This window comes from Mizuhopecten yessoensis, unplaced genomic scaffold, assembly GCF_002113885.1.
Source record: "Mizuhopecten yessoensis strain PY_sf001 unplaced genomic scaffold, ASM211388v2 scaffold716271, whole genome shotgun sequence".
Classification (NCBI taxonomy): domain Eukaryota; kingdom Metazoa; phylum Mollusca; class Bivalvia; order Pectinida; family Pectinidae; genus Mizuhopecten; species Mizuhopecten yessoensis.
The window spans coordinates 183,480-209,367 of NW_018480033.1; the positions used below are offsets into that span (position 1 = coordinate 183,480).

The window sequence follows — 25,888 nt, forward strand, 5'->3', positions numbered from 1 at the left end:
CTTTTTCTGTAATTTATTGAACTTGTAAAATATATGTTGTTTCTGTAATGTTCACTAAGTAACAAACAAACCAGTTCACTAGTAATATTCTCCGATACATTTACATTTGTAGCTAATCAAATGGTACGTGTCAACAGTAAATCCTTTACAATGACAGATGGAAATGTACAGCTTTAAGCTCAATAGCCAAATGTAAATAACTGATGTCAATTTCACACCAACAGTTGATCATTTACAATGACCAATTAATCTACAACTTTTACCAGTTGTGATTCTTGTATTAATAATTAACATTCAACACTCCAACACACATTATCTTTGGTATACATGAATTCTGATGAAACCTAGTATAGTCATGAGATAATTTCTGTGATATTCTCATTAGTAAACTGAATTCGATCAAGATTAAGAATGGAATTACACAAAAAAGTGCTGTTGTATGTGTAACTCCATCTTCGCTAGCCATGGATTACGATCCGGTATTATCCGGTCTTCCTACTCTTCAAAGAGTGAAGAGTAGGAAGATTGTACCGGATCGTAACCCTTGGCCAGCGAAGATGGTGAAATTCTCATAATTGCACCAAAATAAAAATCATGATTGTACAGCAATAAAGGACACTAGGTCAAGGTACTAGTAGATAGTGACAGTTGACCTTCAGATTTTTGAATTGTGATAGCTGACCTTCAGTCAATGACTGACCACAGTATCCGTGTACCTTCAATAACTGACCACTAGTAAACAATGACACTTAAAGCATCTGTATATTGCTACAGCTGACAATATCATTTTATCATGATCATCACACACAAGCCAAACCTACATGATAGTTAGTGTAAACTGCAGTTGGCTAAACCATTGTGAAAGTAAGATTTGAGCAGTACTATCAAATTGAACAGTATTAAACATATTAATTAGCACCTTTGTATGACAATATTTCGAATTGTGTTTGTGGTACATGTGTTAAACATACATGATCAATCAAATGCAACAATATTTTGTCCTCATACAACTTACTGAAGCAGTGTTTATACAAATGGAATGTAACCATCTATAATGTTAGAGAGACTAGCAGTGTGTCGGCTATACAGCATCACTGTAACCAATCCAGCAACATATGACAGTGATATGAACAGTTTGTCCGCCATTGACGGCATCACTGTCCCCAACCAAACCGGCAACATGACAGTGATATGAACAGTTTGTCCGCCATTGACGGCATCACCGTCCCCAACCAAACCGGCAACATGATTCAGTTAAATCGTGAGTATGTTTACAATAAGTGTCGCTCAAAGTAGATTTCTTCATAATAAATTTACATATTTATATATTATACAGAAGAATTGATCAAAATCAATAAAAAAAAAGCATTCATATATGTATATTACATGAAGTGTATATGTAAAGACACTTATATCACAGTGTGTTAAAAAGACAAAGTATTTACACAAGTCGTATTTAAGTAGAATTTCATATACAATTTATGATTCATAATAATACACTATTATGATACAAATGTAATCACAAAAATATGTCAGAAAACAAATTGTTATACAAAAGAAAACAGTTTATGATACAAGATGAACTCCATATGATATCAAAGTTTTACTTTATACACAAACAATGTACATTTCAAGACCAACAGAAGATAACCGTCAAGCTATGACTGAATGAGCGATTTGTATTTTTACCTGTACAACGATGTGACGAAATTGTGTATTTTTGTTTGTCACTCAACCCGGGACATTTCGCCTATCGATAGAAAGCATATACACACTGCATCAAATAGGTTACGGGTAGGGTGAAGATCAATTCCACTCTCCTGTTATGTCAGTATGAAAGAAATATACAATTTCATCACATCGTTGTACAGGTGAAAAATACAAATGGCTCACTCGGTCTTAGCTAGACAATATGTGCATTGTTTGTGTATATCCAAAACTGATGAATCTTATTGAAGTTATGTATGAACTCTACATTTTTCCATACATTCAAAGCTACTACACAGCTTGTTGTCATACAACGTACTCATAAAATCTCACAATTATGATTTACACTCATTTAATATATGACATACACGATTGATTAAAAATTACATGATTGAGAAATATACGATCTCCACTTTTTTGTTAAATGGAGATTTGTTCTACCGGTAATTGTGAAAATGCTGTTCCAGTGAAAATCATTATGTAATTGGTAAGTTTAACCTTTTCACCACTGTAGACCACAATGGACTCATCCATACCAATGCATGGCAGAGTCTATTAAAGTTACATAGGGGTGAAAGGGTTAAAAATACTTAGTAATCAACAAACTGGTATAATGTACATAGCGATTCATATTTGGCAAGAGAAGATATAAACAAGAAAACCCTGAAGTTATTAACGTAAAGATAAATTGTCATACATGTACATGAGACAGCATCATTACAGCAGTTTTTCCTGGGATACATATACTTGGTACATGTATAAGCATGAACACAATTGTAGATTGTAATGATTTTTTTTTTTGAGATATTTCATCACATGATTTCAGGTACAGCCTAATTGATGTTATACTGCCACATGACAGTAAAACCATACATTCTAATAAAAATATACAAAAATGGAAAGAACGAACTTTAGTGAGATGAAAAACAGAGAGATGAACCTCATAATTTCTTTTACAGATAACAAAAAATCTTATAATAATTATCGTTATGATCTTATCTTATAATAATTGTCATTATGATCTTATCTTATAATAATTATCATCATGATCTTATCTTATAATAATTATCATTATAATATTATCTTATAATAATTATCATTATGATCTTATCTTATAATAAGTAAACTGACTCTGAGCCCTTGTTGATTTAAATTCAGACTGTGTAAACTGTTCTAACCAGCCCCTCTGTAATCTAGAAACCTGTATAGAACAGACCCCCTTAATAAAATCATGTCTGCTATTAGTAAACCTGAAACCTTTGTTATCTGAAAATCAGTTTGATCTCAAACAGAAGTACTGATACAAATACATCAGGCTTGTACAGCCCAGACATGTACATGGGTGAGCCAGTATTCAGGGACCACGTTTTGGGAGTCAGTGAGCTGTTTTCTCATTACAGTATTGGTTAACCTCAAAAGAACTATTACAGGAGTTTTAAAAGCACTTATTTTCAATACAGGTGGTCTATTTTAGAGGCGGTCTATTTATAGCGGTAGTCCCTAGAACAACGGGGATTTTATAAGATTTTGCTGGATATCTCGTGACTAGCTATCAAACAAATAAATGAGGTGTAGATCAGTGCATCCTTGTAAAGAAGCCTAGAGACTTTATCACACAAAAAACCTTGTTTGAAATACCACAACTGATCCCATGACTTAAATGTTGTGACTCGATGGCACTTGATTATGCAAAAATAATGAACATATGAGATCAGTTTAACCTTTAAGATAATTTACATCAGAAAGTTTTAGACACTTTTAGCTATGTCAATGTCAATAGCTATGTCAATGTCAAAAGCTATGTCAATGTCAAAAGCTATGTCAATGTCAATAGCTATGTCAATATAGCTGTTTTATAGCCAGTTAACTGTCTGATAACGTACACGATTCTTTAACTATACAGTTTACAATCAGTTTCAATAAAGACATCAAATTACATAACTATTTGTGTATTTTGACAACATTTGAAAGTATTTGCTCGAGACAAGCTGCAAAATTACAACGTAACTGTCTGGTTCGCCACCGCCACCGGGACAAAGTTAATCATGTAGTAATCGTGGACGTAGCAGAAGATGGCTATAGGCTGGCCAAGGATGAGCGACAGCCATACGACCATGTTGGCATACTTTCCGTGGATATATTTCTTTACAAATTGTGCCAAGGGGACCTGGTAAAGAACAAGTAATTCATTTCAAAATTACAGATTCTGAAGGATGTCTTAATTGTTAGTGTTTTTAAAGTGAAACTTTGATAATACATACCATATTTCCAAACTGATAATAATATTACTGAATGTTTTAAGCAGACTTTATGTCTAGTGCTACAGTCACTATTACAGTAACATTTATTTTATTAATACTCGGTTATAAAGTGACGATCTATGTCTTTCATCAGGGTTAATGTTAATGAAGTTTTAACATCTTTAAACCCATGAATGTATACATTTTTATTTTTTTGTAGAATTCCATTTTCTGATGAATCATAAAAATTACAAATGTTTTATCCATAAAGTGAACTTACCTGTCCCAGCATGGCGAAAAAAGCCCAGACACGGAACATCTTCAGGGGAACACTTACCAGGTACTGTTAAACACAAGACATTGTACTCAGTGATTTTATCTTAAAAAATACATAATACTCATTGTTTTATTGGAAAAACAAATTTGTTAACACATTAAACAAGAAGACAAACATATTTTTACTACTCCTAACAAAAAGACATTATTTTTTGACATAGTGAAATAGCTTTTATAAAAAAACACTGAAAAATTACTTCGTATATTTACCTCATGAAAAAAAGCAGACATGGCAAAAACCAGAACAGATGCCAGCTGTTTGGAATAACCTCTCTTCACCAAAGGCTTGTACAAATGTCTGCAAGGTAATCAATAAATACCAATAAATACACCAGATACTGTCAAAGCTACATTAAAATGTTAAATAACAGATAATTTCATATTGATTCAGCAGCCAAGGGGATGAACCTGGAACCCTGGTTTACTGACGTACTATAGAGAATTTCTCCCTAGCAGAGTCTGTAAGGAGTGGCTAGTGCTTTACCAGTGTGACAAATGCCCCTTCAGATCAGGAGAGATCTTGTCTGGAGCGTTTTCCAACAGTAACAGAAATGCTTGTGAGAACAAGACAAAGAATTATTTCCTAGACCCCTACATGGACGCTAATGTAACAATACCAATGTAACAGAGATAGTTACTTTTTAACCCTTTCACCACTGTAGATCATAATGGATTCATCCAGATCAATGCATGGTAGAGTTTACTAAAGTTACATAGGGGTGAAAGGGTTAAATGCCTTCATAGGGGTCCAATCAGGTACCTCTAGTTTACTACTCTGCCCCTCCACTGAATGAGCTAAAGGGGATTCTCTCTACCCATTGTGGTAGGAAGTGGATAGTATTTTACAAGGGCGTCACACGTAAAAGGTTGAAGTTGGTATTGAAGCTGAATCTGTTTAAACCAGATTCTCTCCTATATATCTGCATATTTGTTTACGCTGAACTGTCACCATTGACAGTGTATATCAAGTAGATTCTTAATAATGCAGACATTTCTGTAAACCACCCGTGTTGTGTGGTCCCAGGGGTGTCCTATTTATACAGAGTTCACTGTTGTTTGCTAGATGACACAAGATGTTTCCTATTGAACATGAAATGTTTCCTATACTTAGACACAAGGACATAAAATGTTGTTATACCTGACACACCAGCGATGTACTGGAACGTTCCATGTCTGCCAGAACTCTGTTACAGACTCAGCATTCCTTTAAAATATACATAATGTAAAATAATAAATAATAATCATCATAGATATCAAAAAAAATGTAAACTAGACATTATACTCGCCAGGAAATATACACTGGCATTAAATATTGATCAGGAGGGTCTGAAACTGTATTGTTGAACGAAAAAGAAATGAGAAATTTCAGAAAATTCCATAAAATTTAGGTGAAATGTCACAAATTTCAGCAAATAGTAACTCCCACATCAAAACACTGACTATTCTGCATTTCTCCTTCAATATTAATAAATGACATCATCTCATGTTGCTTTTGATGTTTAAAAAATGGCTGACATTAAATGTTGAATACAAAAAAACTATGTTATCAATTTTGCTACACTTCAAATGTTTTATCCAAAATTCTTTTGAAATCAAAAATTCATTAACTAAATTTTTCAAACATTCCAGGAAGCCAACACAACTTACCACCAGTCTTTGTAGAATTCACGGTCACCAAACTTGAGGAGCTCTGCAGACACATTAAGACATGAATGGAAACCCCAGTAGAAAAATATCAACCAAATCAAATGGTTAGGTACCTACAAATACAAAAAAACATGTTCTAATCTTGGTTCAAGGTGTAGAGCCAACGCTGTTTCTGAAGTTTAGGTTTGGTTGGTTCTGTTTATCCCTTACCTGGGTACCACCCAGAATGCAGGTCGATTGGAGAAAAGGGCAAACTAAATATACGAGTCAAGAAGCCCACTGTTCAGGCGTAACCGGTAGACGTTACCTAATAATGAAACTCAACTTATCCCGAACCAGTTACTATTGACTCCTATACTTATGTTCTAATCTTGTTTTAAAATAAATCTGATCTGATTGTGAACTGATCATTTACAACAGAATTAAATGTTACCTCTTGATATCACATAAATCCAATGATTAGCAAGACTGCTTGTCTAATACTCTAATTGGGGTTGAGAATAATGTTTCCAAGATAAATCATGTGACAACAAGCAAATATGAATCTGAGTCTAAGACGGAGGTTTATTAGAAGTTTGTCTACACACCGCCAGTTTGAGTATCCTCTCCAGGACCCGAGACACCTCCATATCCTGTAGTGGTTTCATCGAGTTCTGTACGGTAGGCACAATCCACTGAAACAACATTGTTTAAAACACATCAAATACACACTAGATATTGATGCCTTCACTTTGAATGTTTCATAACTTGTTCATTTACCATTTTTATTTTTTTTTAACTTTTAAACATTTCTGAAAGAAAACTTACATTCGACCGAAAAATAAAATGGCTGTATTTTCTAACTTTGGAATCACAACAACACACAACAGATTTTATTACAACAATAACACACAACCTTTGTATACTTTCAGAAGTAAATTAAGGTACTGCGAAAAATCAAAACCTCTTCAGCTAAACTTTGGTGTCAAAAATGAACAAAGGGCCAAAACTCTCTTTAAAAAAATGGTATTTGGGCAGGAGACCTAATTTCAGTATGCAACTCTCTGCCATTCTAAAACATACTAACATTCTGACAATTTTAGGTGACAGAGCATAATTAGATATAAAATTCACTAGACAAAGCTTCATAATAGCAGGGCATGAAATCCAATTCTAGTACACAAAACTTCAACATTCTGAGAGGAACACGCTTAAAAAGTCAAAATTTGGCAATGGTAGTTGATGGAGTGTATGAAATATTACCCAAACAAAGCGACTTGCAGACTGACTGACAGAGTGCAAACATAGTTTCCTCCTGTAGTGATGATGGGGAACAATAATTAATTCAACCACAATGCTGACAGGTAATTTTCATTTACCAGTGTCTATGTGTGTGTATTACTTATGACAATCAAAATGCTACATACTAATACTGTATTAACTAGAACACCGACAGGTCAGCAAGGACCATGTGCCTGACCATTTATATCCATCGCTGTCAACCCACCCTCTTTAGGAGGGAGAGCTCCCCCATTTCGACCAAAATTTACCAATCCCCCACGAAACTCCCACATTCAAGTCCAAACACACACAATTTCAAACTATATATCCTGTGGTCAAATGATCTCTTATCTACTACAGGGTGTGTGTAATGATCATAACAGGTGTGTCTGAATCAGGGGTGTATAATTTCATATGATAATGTTGTCAAACAGGCAGATTTTGAAAATATTTTAGTCTTGTCAATGTGATAACCAATTTTCAGTTACCAAAGTATATATATAACACTATACAGATGCTATAGAACACTGTATATAGAGTCAAGTTGTATTACCTGTTGGATTAAGCCAAGCATCAACTGTGATAAGAACAGCTGCAATAAAAAAAACATCATCTTAAAACATCAGATCATCATTCAGCAACAGATTAGCTATCAGTGTCATTTAAAGTACTGAAATAACCAAGTAAACATTTTCTGAGATAGCATGACGCGAGATTGTTCCTTATACTGAAAAATATCAAAATACCTACCGCAGAAACAATTCTTTTCACAAATATGGGGTAATTATAATTCCTTAAATTTCTTATATTGATACATAATATAAATAGTAACTAATTAAATATCAAAAGGTAGATAATATGTGTAATCATCAGGATCAGCTGAAGGGTTTTAAAGTAGAAACACAAATATAACCATCAACATACATATAGACTGCTATATCTTTGATAGTGATCTTTTATTACATGAGCTTATTCATGCCATAAACCATTAATTGGAATCTGTGTCATTCCTTCATACTTGGGCCTAAATGAATTAAGTGAATACAGATCTGAACATCTGATAAAGTATGACATGATGTTATCTATTAAAGTTTATATCACTACCATCCTATATGCATACTACTGGCTATGAAACATTATGCCTACATTAATTTGTTTGTTTCCACTTTACCTACCCAAATCATAAAATCATGGGTAGGTAGGTAGGTAGGGAAATTATTATATTTTTCAATTTTGTTTTTATCTATACTGTAAGTAGTAACTTAAAATTCAGAACTTGAAATAACAGAATGCCAGTCAGTACATGTAGTACAAATAAGATTTTTTTTTTTTAAACAATTTACAAAAATATAAAAAAAAATATCTTTCTGGAAAATGTAAATGAAATATTTTGGGTAGGGGATATTTTGGTGGGTAGGTAGGTTAAGGTGTAACAAACAATATTTTATTTTGGACCTGACATTGTGAACACTCTAGATACATTGCAAAGATGTAGAGTAGTTTAATGGTGAACCAAACAAATAAATAAACCTTACCATTTCCAAACAACGTTTGATGAGGAAGCGTTTCCTGATCCTCAGAGAACGAGGGAAGTTCAACTCATAACACAGTGTCGGGGCAAGCATGAAATACCACAGGTCTGTAAAGTATATAAACATGTACATACTATCATCTTGGTATTGTTTAACGTATTGCAATTCTGATTCATTCATGTGACCTTGACCAATTAACAGGTTACATTTACAGGTGTCCGTGACCTTCAGATACTCCTGACCTTGGCAACAGTCATACATAAGTGTCATTCAGCTATAAAATCACAGATATCCTTGACCTTCACAACAAATATGCATGACCTTGTTCACCTGACTGTAATGTTGTACTAACCAATATGTATGAGGCTGTAATGTTGTATTTACCACTATGTGGGAGGCTACTTCCCACTATGTGTGAGGTTGTAGTTACCACTATGTGTGAGGTTGTAATGTTGTTTTTACCACTATGTGTGAGGTTGTAATGTTGTACTTACCACTATGTGTGAGGTTGTAGTTACCACTATGTGTGAGGTTGTAATGTTGTATTTACCACTATGTGTGAGGTTGTAATGTTGTACTTACCACTATGTGTGAGGTTGTACTTACCACTATGTGTGAGGTTGTAATGTTGTACTTACCACTATGTGTGAGGTTGTACTTACCACTATGTGTGAGGTTGTAATGTTGTACTTACCACTATGTGTGAGGTTGTACTTACCACTATGTGTGAGGTTGTAATGTTGTACTTACCACTATGTGTGAGGTTGTACTTACCACTATGTGTGAGGTTGTAATGTTGTACTTACCACTATGTGTGAGGTTGTACTTACCACTATGTGTGAGGTTGTAATGTTGTACTTACCACTATGTGTGAGGTTGTACTTACCACTATGTGTGAGGTTGTAATGTTGTACTTACCACTATGTGTGAGGTTGTACTTACCACTATGTGTGAGGTTGTAATGTTGTACTGACCACTGTGTGCGAGGCTATACTTACCACTATGTGTGAGGTTGTCGGGGTAGGTAGTGATGATGGCTGCGACCTGTCCATTAGCACTACTCTCTGTAGATAAAACACAGCATTGTTACCAAACCAGTGATACACTGAACCTCCATACAAAGAACAATACCCTAAATGACCGGTATTTGTCTGGACATCAATGTGCTGGTACAGATCCTGATGATCGAGACAAGTTATATCCGACCTTTAAAGATGGTCTTAAATGATTGTATTCATGGGTTTTTTTATGTAGGGGAAGTTCTTTGTCAAACTATGACTTACTGGCATTTTAATTATGTTCTCACCATACTTTTATTCAAGATGATCTTTCCAACATGAGGTTGGTGTGGAAAAGGAAGGAAGGAATGAAAGAAGTCAGAAATGTGTGATGATATGTAAAATTCAATACAAAACTTTTTCCATTCTCATTCTACTGAAGATTTTAATCCAGGAGAACAGGGTGTCAGCTAGCTAGACTAGTTTATTGTGTTACATGTGTGGGCTAAACACACTTAAAGTATCAGATCTGGACCATGCGAACTGCTCCAGTAATCTGAGAAAGACACTTGTAGGTAAGCGACAACTTACTTGGACTTTCTGAAATAGACCTGCTTCTTCGCACTTTCTTTGTGTCCCCTCCCTTTCTCTGACGGCACCATTTATTTACGCTGGCATAGGACACAAGTTTGAGGAATGATATAGTGCAGATGCCACATGTTACAGAAGAAAAGGCTACAACATAAACACAAGTAACAAATTATTCAAACAATATCGATATGAAAATCAGATCTTAACAGAAATAATTTGCTAACAGAGACTTGTCTACATCCAATGGTCTACGTATACTACAGAGGCAGAAATACCATGGTATGATTTACCATTAACATCACATGGTGGACAAGAGATATCATATGGTTTACCATTAACATCACATGGTGGACAACAGAGATCACAGGGTCTACCATTAACATCACATGGTCTACTACATATACCATGGAATGGTTTACCATTAACATCACATGGTGGACAAGAGATATCATATGGTTTACCATTAACATCATATGGTGGACAACAGAGATCACAGGGTCTACCATTAACATCACATGGTCTACTACATATACCATGGAATGGTTTACCATTAACATCACATGGTAAACAATAAACATCACATGGTCTACCATTAACATCACATGGTTTACTAGACATACCTGGGAATGGGTGGAGGTAGAGGATCACAGCAGCAGGAATAATCAGCAGCAGACTTAGATTGATGGCGTGTACAAGAAAACCAAACCTCTCGGACACATAGCCCTGAAATGTACAACACACAATAGGCATTTCTGAATAGAACGTTTGTTATCATGTGAGTGTTCATATCTTGACAATAACACAATACAGAATTGTGTGACATTGTTACCTCTCAAGTGGTAGTAAAAGATAACTCTCATAAACTATCTTCTTTAATAACTTGACTGAATTTTCTCAAGGTTATATTTAATAAAATTGATGTTAAAGTTTGGTTTGGTTTATAGTGTTAAGGGCCCTATAGCTAAGGTCATTTAAGGATGTACCTCCATGCGTGTTATGTACACAATTGTGCTGGAAGCAGCTCAGTATGTTGGTATATTTGCGTCCTTTGGATACTTTGGTCACGATACCAAATTTGGATTCTACCTCATTGATAGAACATGCCAAAGGCAGCCAGCACAGTACTCCTCCTAGTTATGACGTACTAACAACAGGTTAAACCTAGTTATAATGTACTAACAACAGGTTAAACCTAGTTATAACGTACTACCAACAGGTTAAACCTAGTTATAACATACTAACAACAGTTTAAACCTAGTTATAACGTACTAACAACAGGTTAAACCTAGATATAACGTACTAACTACAGGTTAAACCTAGTTATAACGTACTAACAACAGGTTAAACCTAGCTATAACGTACAAACAACAGGTTAAACCTAGTTATAATGTACTAACAACAGGTTTAACCTAGTTATAACGTACTAACAACAGGTTAAACCTAGTTATAACATACTAACAACAGGTTAAACCTAGTTATAGCGTACTAACAACAAGTTAAACCTAGTTATAACGTACTAACAACAGGTTAAACCTAGTTATAATGTACTAACAACAGGATAAACCTAGTTATAACGTACTAACAACAGGTTAAACCTAGTTATAACATACTAACAACAGGTTAAACCTAGTTATAGCGTACTAACAACAAGTTAAACCTAGTTATAACGTACTAACAACAGGTTAAACCTAGTTATAATGTACTAACAACAGGATAAACCTAGTTATAATGTACTAACAACAGGTTAAGCCTAGTTATAATGTACTAACAACAGGTTAAACCTAGTTATAATGTACTAACTACAGATTAAACCTAGTTATAATGTACTAACAACAGATTAAACCTAGATATAATGTACTAACAACAGATTAAACCTAGTTATAATGTACTAACAGGTTAAGCCTAGTTATAATGTACTAACAACAGGTTAAACCTAGTTATAATTTACTAACAACAGGTTAAACCTAGTTATAATGTACTAACAACAGGTTAAAAGTAGTTATAATGTACTAACAACAGGTTAAACCTAGTTATAATGTACTAACAACAGGTTAAGCGTAGTGATAATGTACTAACAACAGGTTAAACCTAGTTTTAATGTACTAACAACAGGTTAAGCCAGTTGTGCTAACCTTAAATGCTAATTGCATAGCAGTGAAAACAGCTGCCATTATTAAGGATAAGTCCAAGCTTTATCTAAACAAGAGGCCCATGGGCCTTAACGGTCACCTGATATATTTATACAGAGAGTTGATTTTGTTTTTAACATTAACAGAAATATTATTCAAAGTGACAAAAAACAATAAAACCACCTTATCGAATTCAATATCTAGCATAGATTTCAGACTAAAAAGTATTTGAAACTAGCACCTCTGATTCTAAACAAGGAAAATGAAGAAGTTTTAGCACACTGACTCCTTTTGGCCCCACCCTACAGCCCTTGGGGGTAGGGCTGGCTCAAAATTTTCAAAGTATCAAACTGTCAACTCAAGGTTATAATTCCAATCAAGTTATTAACATGTAATATTCAAAGTATCATTTGCCATTATAAACCATAATAAATTTTGCCCCCCCCCCCCCTCCTTCCCCAGGGGGTAAACGTGAGACCCTAGGGTCATAAACCTTAAGACCCTTCCATCTATGAAGAGTGTTTGATTATACCATATCTGGGTCTTTGAGAAGAAGATTTTTGAAATTTCAGTCAATTCAACCCTTTTTGGCCCCATCCCTCAGGCCCCTGGGGGCTTGGGACCTTTTGTTGACCTTTGTCCATGGAAGGTTCCTGCAAAATTTCATTGAAATTGGTTCAGGGGTGTTGGAGAAGAAGTCGAAAATGTAAATTGTTTACGGACACACGACGGACGCCGCCGGACAAAAGGCAATCGCAATAAGTCACTTTGTCTCAGGTGACCTAAAAACCCAGATATAAATCATTATCTGCAACAAACAATAGTTCTCTTAACTGATAACAAAGTAACACATTCATTTTTTAATTTCCCTATAAATATTTTTATTTCATTAAATTTTCTGATAGCAGTATTATATTTCTGTAATCTTTTATCTTTGTATGTATTAGATATACATACCAGCAGTCTCCTATTTCTGTACCACTAACACAGTAGTGTTGTATCAGTGTATTAATCACAGCTATATATAGTGACACCAGACAACCATCACTCCTTGCTGTTACTACATAGATTACAAGATACAAGATTAGTACTTAGGATAACACCTTCGTACCGAGCTCATCCTCAATATCCAGGGGTTACGCTCACTTTTGCTCTCTCCACCCCTGGAATATGTCATAGCAAAATTGAAGGTTCGGTGTGCGCCACCTTGTTGATGAGACAAGAAGACTAGTTCGACCCTTTGATATACATCAAAAGAATCTTGCGGTCACTTAACGGTAAAAATTGAAGTCGGGCGTCTCTCCTTTGTAATCTTCTAAGGACAGGTATCAGCCTAGCGATTGGACAGGTTTTTTTTACCTATCACACAGCTATCTTCATGCCTTTAATTTTGCTATGACTAATTCCAGGGGTGTAGAGAGCAAATGTGAGCGTAACCTCTGGATATCGAGGATGTACCGAGCTTTGCCAGATAAGATCAATAAGATATACTATGTATACACTTTATATTGATTATGCATGGCTTTCAAAATAAGTTTTTAATCCAAACCTGGATTTGTTATGAGTTACAAAAAAATATGCAAGTCAATTCTGAATGAAACTTTTGGACACAGCAGCTTTCATGTAACATTACACAACCAATTCACTCCTTAAAGAGTTGTTCTGGACGGCTTACCTTACGCCATGTTACGCCACTGATGCTACTGCTGACAGATATAGATTATACCTGTCAGTTTCTATTTATTCTATACCTCACAAACACAGGATAAATATTTCCCTTTTCTGATCAAAACATGACTGTGATTTTGATGTCATTTTTATTATCTGCAAATAGGTCAAATACAAAAATTCATATAGATGCATACATGCATCCATACAAACAGTAGATTACTTATTGCATATTGTATACGGAAGGACAAAATAAGATTCTTGCCGAGTACAGGCAAAATCCTGCTGAGTACAGACTATCTATATGGTCGGAGTCTTATGATATTATTACTGACGCACAGTTTGGTTTTCGTCCTGGTCTTAGCACTGTTGATGCCGTTTTCGCTCTGCATTCAGTTATTACAAAATCTTTTAGTGAAAATAAACGTCTATATTGTTGTTTCGTGGATTTTAGAAAGGCGTTCGACTACGTTGATAGGATCAACTTGTGGTATAAGTTATCGAAGTTGGGAGTAAGAGGGAAGCTGCTGCAAGTCATCAAGTCTATATATAATCATGTTAGGTCTTGTGTGAAATTCAAAGGCTGCTTATCAGACTTTTTTGATAATGATATCGGATTATTGCAAGGGGAAATTCTGTCTCCGATACTTTTTTCCATGTATGTGAATGATTTTGAATCGTTTTTTATCTCGAATTGTAGTAGCTATTATACCTTTGGAGAATTAAGCTTATTTCTTATGCTATACGCAGACGATTTAGTGTTGTTATCGGAGACGGTTGAGGGTTTACAGGAACTGTTGGATAATCTCGCTAGTTATTCTGAGAAATGGAAATTAACTGTCAATATTGATAAGACAAAAATTGTGGTTTTTCGAAAAGGCGGGAAAGTTCGAAATAATGAAATTTGGTTTTATAATGGCAAAACGGTTAGTTGTGTTGATCAATTTACATACCTAGGTGTGCAATTTAAGTTTAACAATAAGTTCAATAGTATTCAGAAACAATTAGCTGACCAAGGTCGTAAAGCTATGTTTGCTTTATTATCAAAATGCTCCAATCTTAGTCTTAATTTTAAGACCATGTTACATTTGTTCGATACATATGTTATTAGCATATTAAGTTACGCATGTGAAGTATGGGGATCCATAAAAGGAATAGACATTGAGAATGTGCACTTGAATTTCTGTAAGAGACTCCTCAAAGTTAAAAAATCCACATGTAATGCAATGGTATATTTCGAACTTGGTCGCTTGCCTTTAGAATGTATCAGAAAATACAGAATCATTAAGTATTGGTTTAAGTTACTCGACTCGAAAAATTGTATTCTGAACTGTGCATATTCTTTTTTATCAAAACAGATTACATGTACTTGCTTTAACTGGGTACACCATGTAAAAAATGAATTATTTGCTTTGGGCTTTGGTGATGTATGGTTAAGCCAATCGTCGACTAATGTTAAATTAATTTTACCGCTTATTCGTCAAAGAATTTTTGACCAAGGCCAACAACATTTAAGAGGTTTACTAGAGACTTCCTCTAAGTGTTTTTTATACAAGTGTATCGTAGACCACTTTTCCATTCAGTATTATTTAACCAAATATATTCCTAAGAATTATAGAATTAGTCTAACAAAGTTACGAATGTCTGCACATTCATTAGCAATCGAGACCGGTAGATATCGCAACGTTATTCGAGAACAGAGATATTGTACGAACTGTAATTCGGCTACAGAAGTCGAAGATGAATACCATTTTATTCTGATATGTAAAACCTACCAAAACTTAAGAAGTCGCCTTATTAAAAAGTACTACTGGAAAAAGCCATCCATGTTTAAATTTATACAATTATTGTGTGTTAACAATACTAAGGAATTATGTCAACTTGGTAAATATATTTTTGAAGCTAATAAGTTAAGAATCTAATTTATTTACTCCACTCTCTCACTGTATATTGTGAGCCGTGTTATTGTGTATATTATGCATTGTATTGATATGTTTGTACTGATGGGCCGTAAGGCCGAAAGTTAATAAATGAATTGAATTGAATCTATAGCCGTCCCTGTGGTGATGAGGTGACAGTTATTATCAGGTAGACAAAGTCACCTGAGGTAAGCACACTAGGCCCACACTAGGCCATTGACACCCTGATTACAATAATTACTTTGATACACAGCTCATGGTCAACTATAAGTTTTCAATGAAAATAAAATTTATCAGATAAAACACTGGTTTTTACCTTGGCTAGCAAGCACTCCATGTAGTAGGCTACTAGTGTAAATATTCCGGCACCTGGAAAAAAAATTCATAAAGAAATACTGAAAAATGTACACATCTGTTTCTTAATCATCTATTTGGAATACATACACATGTACAGAACAAATATTTCTAAACTACCGGTATTTGAAAATTTCCAAAGTTTAGACTTTCTCAAAATCTGTTTCTCCACTCTCTGTTTATAGTGATGGACTCATGGTACCAGTATATTGGAGACATAGCTTCTGTACACTTTAACTCATTCACCCCTGAAATTTCATAAATAACTATTCCAACCTTTGAATTGGAAGAGTTCAAATGCGTCTTCAGGGGTGAATGAGTTAAATACTGTACTATGTATGTTGTAACATAAGACGGGATGATAAGGATAGTGTAAATGTGTTCCAATATTTAATAATATTTTGTAGAATAAATATTTTTTCAATTTTAACAGTGTACATTTATTATAAATCACAGTCTGTACACATCTCAGTTTTTCATTAAATACAGAAACAAGTTGATATTTATTTTCTCTTTTGATATTGATTGACTCTCAACAGATGTAAATAATTGTTGTTTTCTTACACAAATCTTTTAAAAGATTCTCTACAACTGACACAGATGTGGTCACTGGAAAAGCTTTACTTACTAAAAACCAGACAGATGTTTGGCCAGCTGTAGGGCTGAGACAGGAATACATGAATAACCTTCACAGGGTCGATCAGAATCCCATATCTGTGAAGAACATATAAAAACGATTAAAGACAGAGTTACATTTTCAATTAAAAACAGAGTTACATTTTCAATTAAAAACAGTTACATTTTCAATTAAAAACAGAGTTACATTTTCAATTAAAAACAAATTAACTTGTGTAACTATATATAATAACTGTTCGGCCACTTTTAACAATACATTGTAATTCAGTAATGGCAGTGCATGATGGACAATTTCATTAAGTTATTTTAATTGGTTGTAAGTGCAGAAACAAGAGCTGAGACAGTATCTCTGTTTGGAAATTGTTTCTTTGAGCATGGTACATTGATGGTCTTAACATAAAAGTAAGTCACGAGTGAACGAAATAACAATGATGCATCACCACAAACTTGAGCTAGCTTTCATCGATGCCACATCAGCAATTCAGCAATAAACATACAAGATCAAATATAATGTTTACAATGTAATTTTCTCTCAAGCAATTTAAGTCTCATATGAAGTGAATGCCATTGATCTTACTTTAAAATGTTTTCCAGGAAGAGTCTTGTATTTGCCAAAACCTGTAAATAAAATAGGTATATATTCAGCTGTACACCATACCAATACAAGCATAAAACAACTCTCCTTAGAAGGGTCTTGTTAGCTTTTATTTGGGGCCTTGTGAATTTCCAGACACGTCTCCTTCTGGTATCCAGTCTGTCAGTGATTTGGGAAGCAGTTCTCTACTTTTATTTCTACACACATTTAAACTTGCTAAACAGCTTTTTCACTTTCCAGACACATTCAACTTAACATTTATAGATTGGTTTCTTCACCTTTTACAGTCACGTCGAGTGAAGACCAATGTTAGCGAAGATTGTTCATGAAGAAGCTATAGCAATCTGGACAATTTAAAAAGACCTGCCAAGCGTCAAACAATACCTTCTTCAATCTGATAAAGTGAATTAAAAGTGATTGATTTTTTGCCAAAATGCGTTTTTACGGATGAAAGTCTGCTCATCAAAACAATGTGATAATGTATTTATTTATGGTGATTAAGTACAAGAACAGTGGGACATACAACGATATACCCTAAAAACTTGTGTAATTTTTGCACCTACATAATTTGCGCAGGTACTTGTTTGGGCAGTAATGCTGAAAATATATCCTACTTAATATCCAACTTGCATTTTTTGCACACCTTAAGTATACCTTAAAAAGTGATAAAGATGTCGGCTGTCAACGATCAGCTTGTACTCTACATATCAAGTCCCTATGTACAAATATGATGTCTTATTTGAAGTAATAAGCTTCTTTTTAATTTAAGGGCCTCACAACTATAGAATGTTAAATGTGTTTACTGTTTTAAAGAAGTGTCTGTTGAAGGGTTCAAGGGCACTACCACGCGTACTGTTAACAGATTCCATGGCTTACATAACGTTCAAGTTCAACATGATACCATGAATGAATTTTATGCAGCCCAGAAGTTCAATGTCAACTCCGGTTAAAATAAGTATGAACATGATTCATTGTTAACATAAAAGTGTACAAATATAACGACTTAATCTCTTATTAATAACAACTCTGTTCCTAGGTAACAATTGCATGTTCCAGAACACTGATACAGAAAAGAAATATTTCAGTCAGAGTTTTTTTTAAGTGCCAGTAATTTGTAAATGTTATTAGTTGAGGTAGTAACAAGCTAACAGTACATATTTTGGGAGTCTACACACTTAACAGATTATACACAGGGAAGGGTAACGTCCAGGTAAGCTTCCTCACACATGTCAATACACCATTATTTATGTATACACACGACCTTTGCCTTAGCACTGCCATTCAAGGTCGACCTTTGCCTTAGCACTGCCATTCAAGGTCGTATATAATCAGCTCTGATTTAAACTTCAGCATTCCCAAAATAGTTATTAGTTACACATTGTGTCCTCACTAACGGTACCCTGATAGGCCAGTCACTGGAACAACCATATGATAATTAGTGGCAGCTCAACTAAGAAGACTTGATTGTATAATAAAGTATATATACCAAAGACATACTGCAATTTCTTGTTGAGATAAAGTCAGTTGGTACTGTTGGGTGTTAATGTTTTATATTTGTAGGTCATTAATCCTTCAGATTAAACATTAATTGCACTATGAGTAAAAAACAAAAGAAAATGTTGAATTTTAATGTTTAATTACCGTACTTAAAAAGAAAGCCAACAGATTCAGTGATTATGATGGGGATAAGTAATGAAGAAAATGGAAGGGTTGGATTGATCAGCAACGTATTAACAATGATTTATATCTAAGCAAGATCGGTAAAACAACACTGGTCTTAGAGGAGATAGTTTCCTGATTAGACAGAGTACGTTGATATGCTCTATGAGAGAAAATGCTTGACCAATTACCAAAGCTGGTATAGACAGGGATTAAGATTAGATGGGGATTGATTTAGACAGGTTGCACTGTATAACAAATTAACCCTATAATGAAATACTGTCTGAAGTACCATGGGAACCCCAGGTTCATTATTAACTTGCTTTGCTGTACATTACTTACATCTGACTTGCTGAAATAGGACTGAGATTATCCTCAGATTTAGATAACAGAGAGTTGCTGGAAATGATGTTGTTTTGAGATATTTTATGATCAAATTCCTAAACTACAATGCACCTATTTTTTTTAGTACATAATGTATTAAAATTAATGTGACACATAACTTCAGACCTCAGTTTCCTTGTTGCAACTTGCACCCTTTCTCTTTCCATTACAAAAATGTGTTTATTATTTATACAGAAATGAGCAGGTCCAGTACACTCTGTCGATTGAGCTATATTGCTATAAAGACCAATATAGCTTGTTCACCTATAAATTATAGCTGTATTGAGCTATATTTTTTAATATTTAAATTTCATTAAATTAAAGCAAAGTCGCATAAAACAATAAGGTTTATGGTAATGTTGACTACAAAAAGCATACATTTAGATGTTTATTTTCATTTTTCATAAATGTAAAATTTCTGATTTTTTTTCGCCTCATTATTTTTTAAAAAGAATCCTCATATTTCATGTCTTTTGTTATCAACCTAATGATAAAAACTTCTTTTAATAGCGACTTTGTTTCGTTTTCCTTAAAAAAGAAAATAACATGAAAATAGCTCAAAAGACCTATTTCAGATAGGTCACCACTCAATATAGCTATTATAGGCCTTTACAGCTATATATAGCTCAATAGGCAGAGTGTACTGGACCTGATGAGGGTTAAGTTGAAGGGAACTTACCAGCAGTAGGATACAGAGATTGAGGAGTCCACGGTAGTTGGTAAAGCCACTGGCTGTGCTGAACAGGGAGTCAGCATGTCTGTGGATGCTACAGGGGTAAACAAAACAACATTATACAGATCATCACCTTTTTCATTTATTTGATTTGTACCATATGTAAATTTCCAATTGAGATGAAATGACACGATACAATTTGGGCAGCAGACTTCATCAACTTGGCATACTATTGCTTCGTGTGTTGTTTTTACATGTTAATTGCTAACTCAGACTAACTGTTCACCGACGTGTCCACGTTGACAGGATGTTTACAGTAATGTTAGTAGAACGAGGAATAGTGATAAAGATAGTGCCATCGCTGGGGCTCAAACCCGCGCCCCATGGCTCTCCAGCGTGATGCTCTACCGCCGAGTTAAAAGAAGTTCCCTACAGCTGAGGCTTGTAAGGCAACCTTATCAATGCACATCTTTTACATTTATCCTCTAACCTTACGGGATATGTGGGGAGCTTCAGTACATCGTCCCAAGCGAGAGGATTTTCCCAATCTGATTCACAAAAGATTATTTCATTTCATATTGATGGCATCTGTCAATCTGAATACAACCTGGGATTGGAAAATTATATTATTAATTTACTATATTTTTAATTTCCAATTAGAATTGGAATGAATTTGAGGGTGCACATATACATGACGGTACAATGGATTATGAACAGTGTTTATCAGCACATATACCTGTATGTACTTTATTTATTCATTTATTCAAGATGCATAGTTCATATAGTTCATATAGCGATGACGCCGATTGAAAGCTACAAGCTTCTTATGGCGCGTTTGAATATATGTTAAAAAATACTTGTTAAAAACACTTTTCACTTCTGGTGCGTATAGATAGACCTACTAAAGAGATCAAGCAACAGGTAAATAAACAATACTTAGGCCAAAGGGATTGAACATACATAAAAAGAAGTAAAAAACATAGAAGGGTGAATCTGCTCGAGAATGCACCACACTCACCGATCTTTTCCAGTTTTATCTTTACAATCCATTGTATATTCAGGTTCATCTAGAATGTCCGATAACCAAATTGGCATAAAACGTCTGAATTTATCTGGTGAATACAAAGTGCCTTTACTGTTTCTACTCTGTTCACTGCTTGTGCTAATGTCAGAATACGCAGAGTCACTTGAATGATTTCGCGGTCTATTCCTTCTCTGATTTAACTTGCATTTATTGCAACAGTCAGTTTCCTCATCATTTTCTGATTCGAAAAGTGAGTCATTTTTGGAAAATAACTTTTCTGTCTTTTCATAATTTTCCTTCTCCGAGTTATGGTTTGTAATTTTGCCTTCAGATTCCATGAAGCAAGTCTTTCTACTGACTTTGAAATCTTCAGGATGTGTTGCCATGGGAACAGAAGCCTCATCAATGACAGTGTCACCCAAATCTCCTTCAATCAACATGTTGGTGTCCTTTGTAAATATTCACGAAGAAATATAGAAGTGGTTTTCGATCAACACCAACACAAATCCAAATACATGCTATACTGAAAATACTGAATTAATTATCAGTGTTATCAAATAACAATTTGAACACAATTTGACTGTTACAGTACCACTGTCCCTTGTCGCTATGAGCACTGTCCATCCAATGTGACAGCTTTTATATGATCTCAATAGGCCGGTTCGTGCAGAACATTGCAGCATGCTTCCAGCTCATGCTATTTCTGGCACAGGTAGGTTCAGGTAGACTAAAATCATTCAACCGTAGGAATCAATGTGCAACCCTATTGCCTCTTACTGGCATCACCTCAATATGTAAACACTCCGTTCACGTGTGGTAAAACGGTTAGCCAATGAAATAGCGACATAAATATATACACAAAACACACTAAACGTTACGATAGATCACGAGGACCACTCATGAACACTCACTTTCAATGTGAGTCTGCTATACATCGATCAGAGAAACAAACTTGGAAATAAACTCACGGTTTATCTGGTTGATTCGATCTTTCTTTTACTTCATTTTTATTCATATCCTCTACTTGGTTACAACTAATTGTCCGGCGCATTCTCGTCTTTGGACTTGCCATCTTGTCCCCGGAAGTAAGTGGCCTGTAAACAAATCGCTTCAAACATACAAAAATAAACTCTCAAAAATATTATTGTTGGATGCTTTCCTTGATCACAAACGACGCCAGATTGAACGTTAAAATTCAATTTTTAAATTTAATATTAACAGTCTTACATTCTATAGGTAAAATATAAAAATTACAAATGAAAAAATATATAATTGTAATTGTTTTTATCGATATAAGCGACAAGCTGTCTGCTACGAAGCCATGTAACGTAAACGTTCCATTAGAAAATATGACAAATCAAGTAAATTAACTGTACTTTAGTCAGATATGTTTAACTCTCTTCATTGGAATGGGTACATTAGACAGCACCGACACCAAGCATGACGCTGATAAAAAGACAGAAGACGATGGCTGTAAATGTAAGATAAATTATCAGTAACAGTACTGTGTAACCCCAGTCATCCAGGCGTTGGTCAGCTGTCAGAGCATGCAGCTGACACGATCTCCCGAGTCATTTGCCACATGACGTTTAACTGAAGTTATAATTTAGTAATATCTTAACTGTGGGAGGCAGTGGGTCTGTTTTAGATCTCGACCATGATTTGTTCTTCTTTCTGCCACACATTGAGAAGCCGGGAAGTCTTAATTAATTTACACTCTATAAAAAACTCTGAAAACTAGAGAAGGCCTATATACTAAACCATATGTTCGTTGGTAAATGTAGCAGATTTTATTAGCTGCTACCGAACATTTCAATTTTGAATGAATCTGAAATTGATTTCGGATGAGAATCTAACAATAACATTGGCTATAGCTAATTACAATAATTTTGTATCCTGGTGGCAAAGATTTGGATCTAAGCACAAAAAAAATCTTACCATGAACGTTAAAAATTCTAGGTGTCACTACAACTGTAAGAATTTGTCCCTTTACAAAGCAGGGTAGCAGATAACTAGATCTATAGTCATTTAGATGGATGTCTAATATTTACAACTACAAGTCAAATTTCTGCTAAATCTGTGTGTTTTTTTAATTTAATAATATAATGTAGATTTTGGATGCAACAAATAAATTGCAGAAAAGAATAAAGGTTTTTGAACACCTATGATTTTTTTCCTCAATATAAACACAACTTCTGTCTGCTCTTCTCTTTGACCAAGCTAAGCATCCCCATCAGCGTAAGATGACAGCTACACTCATTAACAAAATCTGTTGTTGGAATCTGCTACACTGTGTATACTTATTTCGTACCTTGATAATGTTTGTAAAGAAACCCTGGGAATGTTTAAATATAGTTCCACTTACTCAAAGTAAAAACTGCTTTTGTAAATAGCTTTCAACAGACGCCACAAAATCAAGCTCATCCAAAAAGCTATGGATGCTAGCCCAGTTGACACCAGGCAGCTCAAGAACCTTGCAATCATGTGGGGAGGACTTCTCAGTGATGATATCCGTAAAAAGGCGTGGCCAAAACTTTTGGGCGTAGATGTGGATAACATTCCACCAAAGCCAGGTAACCTTTCCAGTGTAATATTTTACTGTGGGAACTGTCCAAGTTTTACTATTCCCATATATGCCAAGTATTGAAAGACAAGGATTTTCGTATAATATTTTCTGAGACAATATCTTGATTGAACTGTATTTAATTATAAATCATACCATAGTTTTAATAGATTTAGACAGAATAAACTTTGTAATGTCACTTGATTCCTTGAAGATTATTGAAATCTTATTTAGTTTCATTCCAGACAGATCAATATTTTCTGTATGTAGAGGTGTACAATTCCATAAGCCCAGCTCCAAGAGCTACTGATTTTTTTAACATTTTACTATGAAAATATAGGTCAGGCAATTAGAATATTCAAAATCAACACGGAGGCAAGTACTCTAAATATGAAATTGTATACCATTGGCATGTCAATGTTTATTAATGAAACAAAATCACATCTTAAGACACTGGTTCCTAAATCACTGTGGGGAATGATTATATTTCTCCCATCCAGAATTATTGATGTTGTTAGAATACTTTCTGTTAAATGTGCCAAGCTATAACATTATGTGATCTTATTGTAATTTTTGTTGTCATTGTGATATCATAATGCTACCTGTTCTCAGAGAGATAAATAGAAAAATATGTCCTCAATGTGGAAAACCCTGTTCACTGAGGTGAATGTATTTAAAAAAAATGTTAATTGTTTTACCAAAGAGTGTAGTTTTTGTATATCAAAATTACAGGAAGTGAAATATATGACCACTGAGTATCATTGTGTTCATTTTATTGCCAGACAAGAAAATACTGAAAATATCTTAATCAAACTTCAAGTATACCTGCATCACCCACAGAAGGTGTGAAGTGTACTAGAATTAGGTCACATGCCCCACTATATACAGAGTTATGGCCCTTTGTTTATTTTAAATAGTTTGTCGGGAGCATAAGTACCATGTTATTTCACCTACTTATGAACTTACTAATAATAAACAAATTACAAAAATCCAAAGAATCCCAAGTGGTTTTTTTTTCCATTTTTTTTTTTTTTGGTGCACAAAATACTCGAGTAGAAGCTTTTGTGGGGATTTTCAGCCTCAAAAAATACCTGCGCAAATTACATAGGTGTGCAAATTACATGGGTTTTTACGGTATGTTGACCAAACTTGCCATATTTATGTATCTTGGAAAGGCAGAATCTCTCGCAGTGAAATCAGGTCTCGTGCTCCAGAGTTATGGCCCTTTGTTTATTTTTAATACCAAAGTTTGTCCACAGCAAAACTTCCATGTTGTTTCACCGACATTGACTAAACTTGCTTTAGTTATGTATCTTGGGAAGAGGAGTGTCGCATTCTAAATTCGTGTTTCATGACCCACTATATAAAGAGATATGGCCCTTTGTTAATTTTTTATACTGAAGTATATTTGTCGATTGGCTAATAAGGGGAGACATATGTTTTGTTCACAAAAACAAGTTTTTTAGTTTAAATTGTATTCACAGACTAGCTTGGATATACTATACGGCTATAGAGTATTTTTTTTTTATGTTGTATTGACAGATAAGGAAATAATGTATCACCACTGAATATAGTATGTATGCTGTATTTACAGACAAAGAAATAGTGTATGGCCACAGAGTATAGAGAGTGTATATTGTATTAAGATACAAGGAAATATCATATGGTCACTGTGTATCATTTGTGTATGTTGTATGTACGGACAAAAAAAAAACCTGATACTATATGGCCACAGTATAGAGAGGGTATGCTGTATTTACAGACAAGGAAATACTGTATGGCCACAGAGTATAATTTATTTGTGTTGTATTTACAGACAAGGAAATACTGTATGGCCACAGAGTATAATTTATTTATGTTGTATTTACAGACAAGGACATACTATATGGCCACAGAGTATAGAGAGTATATGTTGTATTTACAGACAAGGAAATACTGTATGGCCACAGACTATAGAGAGTGTATGCTGTATT

General features: G+C 34.5%; 2 protein-coding genes across 4 annotated transcripts in view; one reads left to right on the forward strand and one right to left on the reverse strand.

Moving 5' to 3' along the window:
* Positions 1–22,803, reverse strand: LOC110442476 (diacylglycerol O-acyltransferase 1-like). 3 transcript variants are annotated; one of them, XM_021486111.1, is made up of 17 exons: positions 22,729–22,803; positions 22,321–22,446; positions 20,335–20,422; positions 17,595–17,635; positions 17,010–17,095; positions 16,344–16,396; positions 10,932–11,034; positions 10,312–10,455; positions 9,721–9,786; positions 8,726–8,829; positions 7,744–7,782; positions 6,518–6,604; positions 5,931–6,043; positions 5,422–5,487; positions 4,494–4,581; positions 4,228–4,290; positions 1–3,874 (listed from the first exon to the last, which is right to left on the reverse strand). In XM_021486111.1, the coding sequence occupies exons 2-17, from the start codon at positions 22,422–22,424 to the stop codon at positions 3,704–3,706; spliced, it is 1,416 nt and encodes a 471-aa protein (XP_021341786.1). In that variant the 5' UTR covers positions 22,425–22,446; positions 22,729–22,803; the 3' UTR covers positions 1–3,703. The 3 variants fall into 3 exon arrangements, with proteins under 3 accessions (XP_021341786.1, XP_021341787.1, XP_021341785.1); XM_021486112.1 differs by lacking the exon at positions 22,729–22,803 and having other exon boundaries at positions 22,321–22,460; XM_021486110.1 differs by lacking the exons at positions 22,321–22,446; positions 22,729–22,803 and adding an exon at positions 21,347–22,274.
* LOC110442477 (TBC1 domain family member 20-like) overlaps positions 22,661–25,888 on the forward strand; it is a 20,084-nt gene continuing 16,856 nt past the window's right edge. The window contains exons 1-2 of the mRNA XM_021486113.1: positions 22,661–22,831; positions 23,746–23,925. Coding sequence (XP_021341788.1) covers positions 22,762–22,831; positions 23,746–23,925 — 250 coding nt within the window. The 5' untranslated portion in view covers positions 22,661–22,761. The remainder of the gene's footprint in view (positions 22,832–23,745; positions 23,926–25,888) is intronic.

Excerpts from the sequence above, each read along its gene's own strand:
- LOC110442476 (XM_021486110.1), bottom strand. The coding sequence starts at position 21,792 with ATGTTGATTGAAGGAGATTTGGGTGACACTGTCATTGATGAGGCTTCT. Across the intron at positions 17,636-20,334 it reads ATCTCTGTATCCTACTGCTG|GTTTTGGCAAATACAAGACT; the intron begins GTAAGTTCCCTT and ends TTTTATTTACAG. Across the intron at positions 10,456-10,931 it reads CTACCTCCACCCATTCCCAG|CCTTTTCTTCTGTAACATGT; the intron begins GTATGTCTAGTA and ends TTTATGTTGTAG.